Source organism: Lygodium microphyllum, chromosome 10, assembly GCF_053477565.2.
Source record: "Lygodium microphyllum isolate KBCC chromosome 10, Lygodium_microphyllum_v1.1.10, whole genome shotgun sequence".
NCBI classification, from domain to species: Eukaryota; Viridiplantae; Streptophyta; class Polypodiopsida; order Schizaeales; family Lygodiaceae; genus Lygodium; species Lygodium microphyllum.
Window position 1 is genome coordinate 88,425,476 of NC_141144.1, and position 14,259 is coordinate 88,439,734.

The 14,259-nt window shown below is 41.9% G+C and overlaps 1 protein-coding gene across 1 annotated transcript; it reads left to right on the forward strand.

The window, feature by feature from the left end:
* The first annotated feature begins 6,104 nt into the window (after positions 1-6,104).
* Positions 6,105-9,708, forward strand: ENH1 (rubredoxin family protein). The gene is made up of 7 exons (XM_087686555.1): positions 6,105-6,343; positions 6,847-6,945; positions 7,066-7,170; positions 7,573-7,739; positions 7,931-8,012; positions 9,033-9,101; positions 9,181-9,708. Exons 1-7 carry the CDS (start codon positions 6,230-6,232, stop codon positions 9,349-9,351), a joined length of 807 nt encoding a protein of 268 aa, XP_087542681.1. The 5' UTR covers positions 6,105-6,229; the 3' UTR covers positions 9,352-9,708.
* The last annotated feature ends 4,551 nt before the right edge of the window (positions 9,709-14,259 follow it).

Consider the following 14,259-nt stretch of genomic DNA (forward strand, 5'->3'; position numbering starts at 1 on the left):
TCGGCAATCAAGGCATGAAGTCCCAAGTTTAGGTTAGGTATGTTTGAGGGAGGTCTGAGTAGTTGTTGGCTTCTGTAAAGACATTGCCAGGCATTGAAAGGCCTGTTTTAGATGGGAGTTCTAGTGACCCTATTCTGCTGACGTGCTAGGCGGCCGTTCTAGGAGTTCCTGTTAGTTGTGAGGCAGTTAGGGAAGCCTACTAAAATAATGATGGAAAGAGACAAAACCCTAAAGATCTGAAAGACAACATATGAATATACAAAGGCGTGTAAAAAGAGGTTTGACCCCTATAAAAATAGAAAAGGAAAGAAAGAAAAATCCTTGAGCTGTTGTTTATCGCCTTGCGAAGGCTTGGTAGGTTCCTGGGGATGAGCCAAGATCCGGGGCCGATGCCTTGCCCTTCCTTGGGGTGACATCTTGCCATAAAATAAAGAAAATAAAAGAAGGTTGGAGTAAAAATAAAAGTGAGCGTTAGAAAAGGATTAAGTGTCGCCTTGCGAGGGCTTGGTAGGTTCTTGGGTACCGAGATAGGACCTAAGGCCGATGCCTTGTACTCCTTGGGTCATTACGCTCAGCTCCCTCCTTTTTACTCACCCGAGTATGGAAAAATAAAAAGCCTAAAAGAGCAATGTGCTAAAAGAAAATATTTCTTGATCAGGCTATAGGAGTCCTCGCCTAGTAAGAGCTCCTAGTTGAGTTGTCCTTAGTTAGTTAGGTAGTTCAAACCACCACTTAGGATGACCTCTTTGCTTGTTCTTTTTTGCTTGGCTATGTTGCAGCAGTTGGTTAGTGACTAGCTTTGGGCCTTCTATCAGATTATGCTAGGTCTACTCCTCGTGGATTTCATGCCTTGGTTTTGTCAGGGGGTAGGGTATGAGCTGTGATGTGTATTTTTGTATCAGCTTGATGCTCCTTTCTGTTGTTTATGTCCAGATCTATTCATGGGATTTGACGGGCTGAGTCGCCCTATCCCATGGTCGCCAATCACAAATGGATTTTTTACGTCAAGAAGTGGTTAAAAATAGCCAAAAATTACGAATTTCAGGGGAAAAATAGACTTCGTCAAAGGCGGCGGTGGCAATCAGTACAATTTTAAGCGGCAATACCTGAAAAGTACTTAAAAGAGCCACTGGACGGCGATCGGAGAATTTTCATAATTTTTTGGCATGATAGACAAGACCCTGGGAGATGATTGATAGTGGAGGACTTCAAGATGGATGCCCAGGATTTTTTAGACCAAGAATCGGACACCGGACTTGGAAAAGGGAGTGCCCGGAAGGCCAAAGGCCAAAATGCCAAGTGAAAATGGACTTTAGGAGAGCCCAAAGTGTGTGACCCTTTGGGGATCCCTTTGGAAAGCCCAAAATCCAAAAACATAGGGGGGGGGATTTTGTGTTTTTTTCGCCGACTGCAGGGCTGGAGGCGCCATATCCACGTTTGATGAGAAGGGGGGTTGGAGAGCCTGAAAGCAACCCCCCCAACTGATCTCATGGTTGTTCTTCTTCCTATCTTCGCTCTCCATCAATCCAGACTGCACGTCAATTGGCTGCCTAGTTATGGAGATAAAAAATTAGTCTTTCTCTCTCCTCTCTCTCTCTTGCTGCATATAGGCAATTTATGTGCAAGAAATCAAGAAGAAGAGGGGCTGAAGAATGCTTGTCCGACTGTGATCGGATTGCTTCAAGATGAAGAGGAGGCTGAGGAAAGAGGTTCAGCATTGAAGAATGGTTGCTGGTCAGTCTGTGGGCTGCCCAGAATAATTATTAAAAAACTTGCAACACGCAAGGCACGCGGTATACTCCAATTTTACAAATAAATTTGATTGTTTTTGTTGTTTCATGGTCCAAACATTGTTCATATGCGATGAATTTTTGTTTGAACCTTGTTTGCATCATCTTTGAGTGCTGTAACTACAAAAATGCAGAACCTGTAATGATTTAGAGTCGTTATTAATTTCTTAAAACCTGCAAAATTGCATTTTTCAATGGAAATGAGTGGTTTTTTCGATTTTGAGTTGGGAAAAAGGTGTGGAAATGGAACAAAATCAGAGAAAATGTTAAGTTTCAGTCAAATTAATAAGCCAATATAAATAAATAAGAAAATACCTATTTTTATGAATAATAAATAGAGAAAAATAGCAAAAATAGAGGAAATTGGGATTTTCGCGCTCAAAAAAATATGGATTATGTGCATGAATGTTTGGCGAGGTTAAAGCATGAGGTTGAGCCTCATTTTGGCCTCATCCTTTGTGTTATAGTACATTTTTATTGCTTTTTACATACAACAATGATATAAAACAACCATTTACACCTATGCAACGCAGCAACACCTAAACGGTGGGGGGGGGGGGGGGGGATGAAGTTTATGCGATGATCTGATTGCTGAAAAGATACAAATTCTGATTTTCCTCTTTTGGCATAGCATTTAGGGATCGTTCCATAATTAAATATAGGCAACTAGTAGAACGGAAGTTCCATTGCTAGTCCCTAAAGCAGCGTAGCACGTAACACTTAGTTAAAATTTATGAAAGGGCTGTTTTTTGCACCTCACATGGCTATTTTTTAAATCATAAAATGGTTGTGCACAATTGTCATACACCTTGCATCAAGCATGCCACATGGTATCTCCTGGAATGCATTGCAATTGATTTATAAACTTTGACCAACACTGAGAGGACAGGAAACCCAAGCTGTAGGTTAGACGGGTGCTTCCATTGGGAAAAGTTTTGTGAGGCAAATCAAAATCTCCTGGAACACTGAATTATTAAAGAGTGGAGTTTGTGCGAATGTTATATGTGTTAGCGACGCATCTTGTGGTCAAACCCCGAGGTGTCAGAGAGTCGCAGTGGAGCCGCGACAATCAACCAAGGAGGTGCTTCCCTATGTATGTATTATGAGGCATTATGCCTATATGTTATGGGATCTCCCTCTGTGAGGAGAAGGGAAGGTGAATGTTGGACTACATATTGGATACAAACACAAAATCGTCATAAGCATTTAGTGCAAAGTGAGTCTTAGACACTCCTGGCCCGCGAGGCCATGTGGCGGGGTTGTCTGTCGTATGCATGAGGTCCGGCTAGTGCCATAGCCAGTGCCCGCCCATTTTAGGTCCCATCAAGCACGTCGCGTCACGTCATTGAGTGGGTATCACTCCAAGGCTCACGACTAAGGTAGCGACCAATGCATAGACCTTAACATCTTGGCCTTTGCATACTTGGGAATGGCTACGAAGGCTTCGTTGGCACCGTTGCCTGTGCATGAGAAGTGTTGAGATATTAGCAATCACACCTAATGTAGCCTATTTGTATGAGGTAGTTTGGGATGAAGACATGCAGGCTGCAGGAATCCCATATGCACAGAAAGGAAAAACTGTACCCATCCAACAACTATAAAGCATTGTACTTGACTACCACTTTTGATAGATGAATGAATACATGATGATGCTTTTCTTTATTAGTTAGTGTCAGTCTTGTACTTGTAAGTCTTACACAAGATTGTGTTTATGAGTCCAAGCTTCCATCTTGGAACCTATTAAATTCACTTGTGTAATAGTTGTGGTCTTTAGTCAATGTCATCATGAGTTTAGTCTATGCTAACAAGCTGCCATAGCCATGCTCTAGATCCCGCATATTTTAACATGGTGTCAGAGCTCAGCTGAGCATGGCCCAACTCCTTTCACTCCTCTCAGCTCCTTTCCATCTCTGACCAGCTCAGTTTGAGTACTGGACCCTATCTCCAACTTCATTTGCATTCCAACCTTCAATGAAGCTTCCATGGCAGCCATAGCCAGCAGCACTCTGTTAGCTTGAAGCTTTCATATCTCTCTTCACAGGCCAAATCTCTCTGAACTTTCTTCTAGAGAAGTGTTTCTCTATTTCTAAAGCTTCTCCTTGGTATCTCAATCATTGATATTGGGAGACTATAGCTTTACCATTGCCTCTTTTCAAAGTCACTGCCATAAATGTGTTTGTGGACAGCACCTACCTACCTCTGGTGGAGCAGCCATATCGCATCAATTAGGCCATATCTCTTAAAGCTTTCTTCTTGAGAGTTGTTCTTTAGGTCAAGGCGCAACTTGTTGGTATAAAAATCAAGGAGATTGATGCACATCATGCCCAAAATTTGCATTTTTCCAAATCTGGATGCAATTTTGATAATGACTAATTTGAAGACTTAGATCTCTCAATGCAGGCAAAATGAGTACAAATCCTCTTAGGGAGAGTTAGTCCCATTAGTGAAGGTCCTTCATCTTAAAGGGTTTGAGCAAATTCAATTTGTGGAGCTCGTGGGAGCTCATTTACCAGCGTTGGTCCCTATTTTGACAGGACAGCCATAGCCACTTACCTTCAAGCTCATTTTTCCTTCATTTTCTCTCTCCTGCCACTTAAACCAAGCCAAGGTCACTCTAATATGAAGTTTTCAGTAATTATTCAACCATAAAATTAGCAAGGAGTGGAAGCTATAATTTTTTTTTTGAAGATCATCAAGTCAAACTCAAGTAACAAACATCAAATTTCAAACTAGTATCTTTTGATACTTCACTGCCATTGCTTGTGTCTTTTGACATCCCTGTGGATTGCTGGATAGCCTTCGGGTGGATTATGGATTAGCCTGCGGACTGGACTTTATGAATGTATTCCAAAGATAAATATGACAACCTGTTGAAAAGGAACTTGTTTGCCATTGTTTTTCTATGTCAAGTGCTAAGATTACGTGAAGGAACCAGTGTCTAACGGGCTAATTAAGGAAGCTGAATGATGCATGTCCAACTAAATGTGGTAGGTAATTAGACAACTAAAGTAACCTTGAGGAAAGTGCGGCGGATGGCCATGGGTCCGTTCTATAGATGGGTGGTCCCGGTTGGCTGGGAACTCTTCTCAATCGTAATGGACAGCAAGGAGATCTTCTCAAAGGAAATGAACAGCAAGGGTGCTGACCTAGAGTCTAAGTTACAAAAATCCCGATTTATGTTGTTTTAGGGGAATGGAATGGGACTATGCCTTATGGCAGAGAGGTCGAGCCTTGCATCCCTCTCGTTTCCCATTCTCCTTGAACCAAGTGCAGCGTGAATTCGCTTCGGCCCTGGCATTTCTACGTAAAGTAGTTCGCTTGGGGTTCGACGCTAGTTGCCATTTAGGAAAATGACCATTAGGGGAAACCCTGATTCAGGTTGGTCCTAAGTGAGAACGGCCGGAATACTTCCGCTACGTGGCAGATGCGGAAGGTCCAAGATTGTAAACCCCGTAACATTCCATGGGAGTGCCGAGTGGAGCTTTCTAGACTCTCTTTCCGATGGACTGCTAAGACGTGTCCTGAAAGGGAACATGTAGACACGTTACAAATTCACTCTCAAGGAATGCTTGAAGTTGTTAACAGAGAAAAGGTAAATGGGAGAGCTAAATGAAATGGGCAACGAGTCTAGTTTGCCCTTGCTTGTAGCAAGAGGAGAAGGGCAATTGCTTGGGGCGGGGGGGGGAGGGAGAGGAGAAGGATTGCAGGCAAGGGTGCTTGTTGGGGAAGGCGAAGGAGGAGGATGAGGATTGCAAGCAAGGGCATATGCTAGGGGAGGTCGAGGAGGAGTGTGAGATCCAAGTCTTGGTACCTGGACAAGAGGATGAGCTACCTCTTAAGGAGGCAATTCGAGGCTTGCATTTTAGGTTTCAAAACCAAGTGGGATAGACTTTTGATTGCCAGATGTGTGACTATGTGCGCCTCCTCTAAGTTGTCACTACTTTTTGTTGTGATCAGTTACGCCCTCATGCACATGATGTGCACATGACATGAGTCATGTCCATGAGGTATCATATGGGGAGTGTATGTACTATGATTCATGAAGCATTTAGGAATCACGATGGAATAAAAAGAAAGAAAGAAAGCGGTTTGGGTGTGGGTTGAGTTAGGGGTGTGTAAGTTCAAACCCTGTGCAGCACATCCCAAAAAGGTATAATTAAAAATATTTATTCGTTTCAAAAAAAGAAAGAAAACGTGGGAAAACAAAGAGAGGTTGAGGTAGAGGGCTGTGCGCCACACACGCGCCAGGACACGTGGCGCGTTGCTAAGCTCATGTTGCTCTCTGTTGCCAGCCAAAGCTGAAGTTCGTATGTCCTCTCTTTCTTTCTCTTTGTGTGTCTCTGAGACATCGCAACCTTAACGAAGAACTTAGAAGCATCATCAGAAGACGAAGAAGCAGACAAGAAAAACAGGAAGACAATAAGAAGACGACGTCAGCCATGGCTTCTTTCTCTGTGCTCCACGCCGGCACGCACGCTTCCTCCTCTTCCTCCACTCTCCTTTCGAAATCGCCTGGTGTTGCCCCCTCCATCTCACCACCTGTCAAACCCCAGGTAGGGCATGTTTCGGTTGAAGCTTAATCTTGCTCAAGAAGTTTTAGACAAATTCCCACCGTAATGCTCACATTGTGAATCACGACTACATTATCAGCTTCTGCGAGCGACTGAGGCTTCGCATACCTAGCTAGGTGTGAGGGGCCGATAGTGGCCTGTCCCCAACCGCGCCTAGCTAGATATGCGGTGGCACCGAATACCTAGGTAGATGCAGCGGCCTGCCCCCAATCGCACCTAGCTAGGCATGCGGTCCCTCCTTTGCAGAAGCTCATGATGTTGAACACTCTAACCCTGGGCCCGCAACTGCTGCCTCCGACTGCACCTTGCTGGGTATGCGGTGCCTGCATTGGAGGAGCTCATTATGTCTCGTAATGTTGAACACCATAGGGAATAAAAAGGGAAAAGAGCCCCTTTTCTCACATGGGAAAATGTGTAAAACTTCTTGTGTTGGATCATCTTTCTCTTCTTATAGGTCACTCAGTTTTCTTGCTTCTGATCATCAGAGCTCGTTCTTTGGTTCATCTCTTCCTGAAACGGGAGTCGTATCTAGAACCTTCTGCGATTCTTCTTCCAGAGGAGCCTCATCAGTTCGTCTTCCTCCAGTGGGGTGTTCACTTCTTTGTCTGGAATAATCTTAACTCTCAACATTATGTTAGTTTTCTCACGGCATGCCTTTTGCACTTCTCATCTTGAACTGGTATTCTGGGAATGGCGGGCTTCAGATTAGAGCTAGAACCGCAGGTGCCAGCAAAACCATTGAGGTTGAAGTGGACAAGCCCCTCGGCCTCACCCTTGGACAGAAGTCGGGTGGTGGAGTAATCATCACAGTAAGTGATCACACATCCTGCATTGGCTGGACAGTCCTTCCTTTTGTTTGGAGTTTAACATAAACAGCATGAGATTTCTATCAACCCTAGTTCATAATCTATGTAGAAAGTCCTGTCTCCATGTTAGTCTATACGCATCCCACTCAGGCAATGTTGCTTTGGACGTAATCTCTCTGATAGCATGTTTTGATAGCACGATCTACATAAGGCCCACTCTGCATTTTTGAAGTGTTTATACTGCCAAGTCCTTTTATGGGTGTGAAGTTTAATTCAGAATCTGGAATGGAAATTTTGTAGTGCACCATATGTGCAGCAGTTCAGCATTCACTCAGAACTGAGTGGCATCCGTTACTTTCTAGACATTAATGTTATTCCTTCAAAGTGACATAAATTACATTCCAGGCAGTTGAAGGTGGTGGTAATGCAGCAAAGGCTGGCCTGAAGGCCGGTGATCAAGTCATTTACACCAGCAGTTTCTTTGGAGATGAGTTGTGGCCTGCTGACAAACTAGGCTTTACCAAAACAGCAATACAAGCGAAGCCTGATTCAGTTTATTTTGTTGTAAGCAGGTGAGATGGCCAGCCTGCTTGCACTAAATTCTTCAGAAATTCAGTTTTGAGAAAATTATCAATAGTGCAGCTGTGACAGCATACCATCTTGCTTCTGAATCACTTTAATAAATGATGAGCCTTTGCATCTAGCAATCCTAATGGGTGCGAGAAATATATTCCAACTGAATATTTCCTGTTCTTGTTTGTAGAGGGGCAGAAGTAGATGTGAAGAAATTGCCCAAAAGGCCTGCACCACCTCGATTTGGCAGAAAGCTAACAGAGGCTCAGAAGGTCTTCTCTATCTTTGTAGACTATGCACATCTCTGCATTTTTTGTATTGTAGATTTCTTAGATGTGTGCAGGCTTTTGTTGTTTTTTGTTTCCCTATTTTCTGTTTTCTTTTGTTATTTTGCATTTTTCGGTGTAGGAAACTGTCTAAGTAACTTGTGAGATCAAACCTGGTCCATCAGAAAGTACAATTTCCTGATGGAACTGGCAAGAATAACTATCACTCACACACATGCTCGCACGTGCACACACACACAGAGGCACACATGCACGGACATTTTTGTTGTTCAGTAGTTGCATGCCACAGTGGCTATCTACTGCCATCAAGGATAACCTCGGAGTTTTGATCCCAGCCCTTCCACAGGCTCAGTTTACTTCTGCAATGTCACCAATGATTAAGTCACCTGATGGGGGGCACAGGATGTGTCCTACATGAATTGACCTGTCTCTCTGATGGCATGCCAATCAGAACTTTCTCGACAACCTAGGAACCAATTCCCAGTTGATAGCATGCAGCTTACGCTACATTCTGTGGGTCACTTCATTCACAAAGAGAGGAGCCAAGCCTGGACAAGGTGGGGCCCCTCTCCCGTGCAAGATGGCCATCATTGCTTTATTGCACAGAAACATTGACTTTCATAAGCCATCCGTCAATGCCCCATGAAGTTAAAAACCCTTGCTCCTCCCTAGAAAGATGACAATTTTGACAACTTGGAACTGCCTGATTCTGCTGCCCTAATACATGGTGTGCCAGTTGGATAGGAATCAGTTTCGGTAGGAATTTCAAAGAAACATTTGCGTGGAACCAACTCTAAGCATAGAAAATTGTTCTTATGCATGCATGCCGAAGCAAATAGCTTCAAGCTAATGAGTAGTTTATGGCAATCTCATCTGATCTCTTATGCATCCAGAAACAAAAAGCTTCATACTATCAGTACTTTTCATTCGATCTCAACTGTTACTAATGAAATACAAGTACATGGGTTCCATGCTTACCTTGTTTTATTCTTGCTTGGCTTGCAGGAAAGAGCTACTCACATCTGTCTGGATTGTGGTTATATATACACTTTGACCAAGCCTTTTGATGAGCAGGTGTGGTGTCTCAAATTTACTTCTCTCTGATTATGAATTGTGTTCATTGTGTTCTAAAACTCTAGTGCTTGGAGAGCAGCCTGAGGGATTTAAGTGCCCTCAATGTGCTGCTCCCAAGAAGAGGTTTGCTCCATATGATCCAGAAACAGGGCGAGCATTGGGTGGGAATGCTGCACCCATTACTGTGATCCTGGGTGTGCTACTAGGTGCTGCTGCAGTTGGAGCCTTAGTCTTTTATGGTTTACAGTGAGGTATCTTCTCACTACCAGACAGAGTCTCCGGTAAATGCAAGTGGACCTCTTTCTCTGATGACTATTGGTCTAGATGCACCATGGTTGGACAGACCAGTCCATTCATTGAAACAGCTCAAAAGTAAACGACAGGTTAAGCTAAGGAAACTAGACTTCCTGTCCTGATAGCTCCTTTTCAACTTGAGCAAGCAGAGATGCAATTCCTGTTACTCAATTATTCTTAGCTTGTGTTGGCAAGTCTCATTTCCCACCAAAAGCTGGTTTGGATCGTGGGTCTTTCTGTGTACCACATATCTGGAAAATTTTGTAAATTAATAGTGAACTGCCACAAAGGCTTTGTATCTCTATGGTTTCAATGTGTTCCGAATTCTTCTAAGAAATGAATTATCAGAAATACTAGAAGATAGCACAATTGATATTGTCAACAACGTTGTGAAACAAATTCAATGGCTTAGTGATAGCTTAATATGTTGATGCTCAACTATAACTGCATACCACAAGTGCAAAACATATTATCGAAAAGTCACTAAGAGTGCATGACTATATCTTATCTTACTACTACATTATTTTGGTTGGTTTGAAATACCCCGAACCTCTAGAGGGCTTCTTGAACCCATGTTTTCCAAATCTGACTTTTTCAATTAAAACCCTCTCCCTTCCCCTCCACGTGTAATCTCTCCTTTTCTCCTCCCCCTTCCTTTTTTAATTTAAAGCCTGCCGCCGCAAACCCCCCCCCCCCCCCCCCCCCCCCCCCAAAAAAAAAAATTGTAGGGCCTACCTAGTCTCTCTCTCTCTCTCTCTCTCTCTCTCTCCTTTTTAAAAATTAAAACCCTCTTCCCTCCGTCATGTATAATCTCTCCCTCTCTTTTTAATTAAATTCCTTCTCCCTCCCTCTCTCATGTGTAGGGCCTAGGTTATATATATATATATATATATATATACCCCTTTAATAAAATCAATCTTCTTTCTAAATCAAAAGTTTCACACACACTCACACACATACAAAGTTAGATTAAACTTTTTAATTTAAACTTTAATTTTAATTCAACCTTTTTAAAAGCTATATATATATATCTCCCCTTTAATAAAATCAATATTCTTTTTAAATCAAAAGTTTCACACACACACATACACGAAAAGATAGTTTAGACTTTTTAATTTAAACTTTCCTTTTAATTCAACCATTTTATTTTTTTTTTTCAATTTAAAGATTTTTGGACATAGTGTGCCACACACTTTGAAAGGAAGATAGGAGAGAGAGAAGAAGAAGAAGAAAAGAAGAAAGACAAAAAGATGGGGAGGGGGGAAAGAAGAAAGAAAGTAGTTGTTTTTAAATTCATATTTTTAATATAGTTTTTGACTTAAATAGAGATAGAGAAGAAATAGGTGGAGTGAGAGAAAAGAGAGAATATGAACATAAAGAGAGATTTATATGTAGGGAAAATATGAAATATATATACTTCAAGAGAGAATAATAGAGGAAATATAAAATTTAAAAGGGAAGAAAAAAATTAAAAAGAGTGAAGAGGAGGAAGAAAAAAAAAGGAAAAAAGAGGAGAGGAAGAGAAGGAAAAGAGATGAGAGAGGGGAAAATGAGAGAGAGAGAGAGAATCGGAAGATAAGAAAAAATAAACTAAAATAGAAGGTTGGAAAAGAGAGAAAATTAGACATAGGAAATTGAGAGAGAGAGGGTGAAGAAAAAAATTAGAAACAAAGGGAAAAGAGGAGAGAGAAAGAGGAGAAATGGATTGCTCACATGACAACTTCACTTATCATGTCGGGGTAGTGAAGTTGTTACGAAGCGGCCTAGCGTTTTGCGCGTATGAAACATTAGTTTGATTTATTGAAGAGATCGTCGTTTATATTTGGGTGGGAATAAAGATATGCTTAATTTTGGGCATCTACCAAGTGGTAGTTGAAAGAAAAAACCCTTGTACGGTATAGTTTAGATTTTGGAGGAAAAGACTCCAATGGTTCTAGATATATACGTATAAGTGTATAATCATGTGGATTAGTGTGTTGCTTATTCCATACTTCTTTACCCATGGCCCATCTCTAGGGTCATACATGAGTGGCTATAGCTAATGGTATAGAGGCTTGTATGTATATGCATGTATATCCATGTGGATTTTTGTGGCACATATGAGTTGTATTGTGCAATATGTGTCTATGTGGATGTTGATTGTACACGAGTGCACTTGTGGGCATGTGTTAATCATGACACAAATCATCTATGGTAAATGTCAACATCACATATTGGAGCCCATGTATGAAGAAGCAAGCAATTGGTTTTGGTTTGTGCTAATCTGGTTATTTTTGTTGCAAAATATCCATTGTATAGTAGACTTTGTGCATTGGCACACTCCTATAAATAATCTCAAATTTAATATACATGTACATATATGTGCACATGCACATGTATGCATGTACATGTGCACATATATATACGTGTCTCCTCCCCCTTGTGCACACGCATACACATAGGCACACGATCTATAGCCAATTTTCAACATGTTGCATAAGGCCATAATAGTATCTATTGCACACATTGTTATACCAATTTTTGCTCTACTCTTGTAGAAAACTTGCAAGCAAGCATGCCAAGATCAGATATAACTCAACAGTCTTCAATATGTTGAATCGTAATCTCTTTATTTTATATATATATATATATATATATATATATTGTTGGGGGTAAAGGTGTCTCCGCCTAGCTGCCCCTGTATTACTATATTGATAGTACTCGCCATTGCACACTGTAGGTGGCGGGTGCCTGTCACAATCACTTATTCTTTATTCTTTTAGTGACAGTTTGAATAAAGGAAGGCCCGGCCACACATTGTGGTTGTTGGAGTTCCCACTTTTGAGTCTCTCTCTCTCTGGGCTCTTGCTCTCCAACTGCCATAGCTCTCACCGCTAAGCTTCTTCCTCCTGGGTTCCATTTCCCTTTCAACTGGTATCAAAGCAAAGGCATTGGAGCTTGCCCGACATTCTCTTCAGCCTGGATTTGAAGAGTTTCAACCCGAGCTTTAATGGCAGCCATGGCACCTTCATTTGCAGGTACGTTTTGATCTCCCGTCTCCTCCCCAAGCTTCTAACCTTCATCGGCTTCTTCCCGCGCTGCATTGAGTCCCCTTGACCTTGCCAAGTGCCCTCGAGGGCTGTTGTAGATCTCCCAGCCCCTAGGAACAACAAGTGCAATTGTCGTCGCATTTTTAGGGGGCTGGGCTGATCTGCTCCCCGGCATTTTCCTGCTCCTCATCGGCTTCCTGGCACTCTTGGCAACCTTCCCGAGCATTGCTTGACTCCCCGACATTGGTGCTTGACTGCCGGTGATCGAGTCGAGTGCTTCCCCCTTCAGCCCTTTGCTGTATACACAGTCCCAAGACTGTCAAAATAGGGCAGTACTTGACATTTAGTGTTTAATGCTTCTTGGCATTGCCTGTTTGATGCCTATTGATGCACGGTGATGTTCGAATGTTATGGGATGCTATGTTTATGCTTTGGTACTGATTTAGAGCAGATTTGAGCATCATTTGAGCTTCATATAACAGTAAATTACTTGCTGTAATACAGTGGACTGAAGCTCATTTACTTGGTGTATGCATTGGTTCATGGATACGGGGTGCTCCCTAGAGATTTGAATGATCATACCAATGTATTTGGAGGTTGTCAAATACTTCTTGGTTTCGGAATGCTTTTGAGCTTGGATTAAGCTCCGACTTGGTTGTTCTTCACTGGCATTTGGCTTCAGTTGGTATGCTTTGGACTGGTCTATGTCTATTGTCACTGCTTGACATTTAGGCTTCTTGCATTTATGCTTTGATTAGCTATGGATGCCACTTGGTTTGCCCATGCTTGATAGTTACTTGGAGCTTCCTCTTCAGATATATTTGAGCATTTTGGATCTACTGGGCATTACATTTGGTTGTCAGTTACATGCTCTTTGAATGCTTTCAGGCTTATGCTTTACAGGTCTCAGATAGCTTGGGATTTATGCTCCGGAATGTACCCTACTAGGATTTGGCATGTCTGATGCTATGTATTTGATGTATTAGAGCGTTGCTTGCTCTCTTTGCATCTGACTTCACATCCAGTGGGAGCCTCTTAGTATATTCGGATGTACACAGAGTCTTATTTACAGATGAGCTTGAGCTTGTGGGACAGCTATATGCATTTGCTCTCTTGAGAGCTTTATGTCTGCAGTTGTTTGTAGTGGGCTGATTTGATACACCTATTGGGGCAGCACCTATCTTTGTCACAGGTTTGCTAGTTTTGTATGCATCTTGGATGGTTATGTATTGAGCTTCTTGCAGTTATGCTTGTGCTTGGTCTCTTCTCTTACCCTAAGACCCATTACATGCATGACTTCTGGACCTATGAGATGTCTCTTGCCTGACAGGTTATTAGCTTGACAGTTCTTGGTACCTTCTTGCCCTTGGAAACTCATTGTTGGATATTTCTTGCTACCTGGCAGTTGCAGTGACATATGTATCAGTGATTGCTTCATTTTGGGACAATTTTACATATTGATGTCATTTATTGATGTCATTTTGGGACAATTTTACATATTGATGTCATTTATTATAGCAAGTTAAAATTTGCAAATTTTGAGCACTTCTATGAGGGTAATGCTTACTATTTGATGTTATCTTGGTCATATTTGGTGGACAGGTGCTTCTCTTGGTAAAATCCACTCTTTCAGCCAATTTTAGTAGTGGTTTTAGTGCATTTTCTGCTAATTACAACAACGTGCAATTTTGCTTTTTTGCTTTGATTTGGGAGAGTATGGCTGGTCATTTGAAAGATATAGCTCTCTTTAACATTGCCAAGTTGGATGGTACCAACTATGGATATTGGAAGTCCCAAATATGGCAGGTTTTGGTGCAGAAGTTGCAGCTTAAACC

Bases quoted from the DNA above. Each gene is read 5' to 3' on its own strand.
- ENH1 (XM_087686555.1), top strand. From the start codon at position 6,230: ATGGCTTCTTTCTCTGTGCTCCACGCCGGCACGCACGCTTCCTCCTCT. The intron at 6,344-6,846 runs GTAGGGCATGTT...TCTGATCATCAG, and splicing joins CACCACCTGTCAAACCCCAG to AGCTCGTTCTTTGGTTCATC. The intron at 8,013-9,032 runs GTCTTCTCTATC...CTTGGCTTGCAG, and splicing joins AGCTAACAGAGGCTCAGAAG to GAAAGAGCTACTCACATCTG.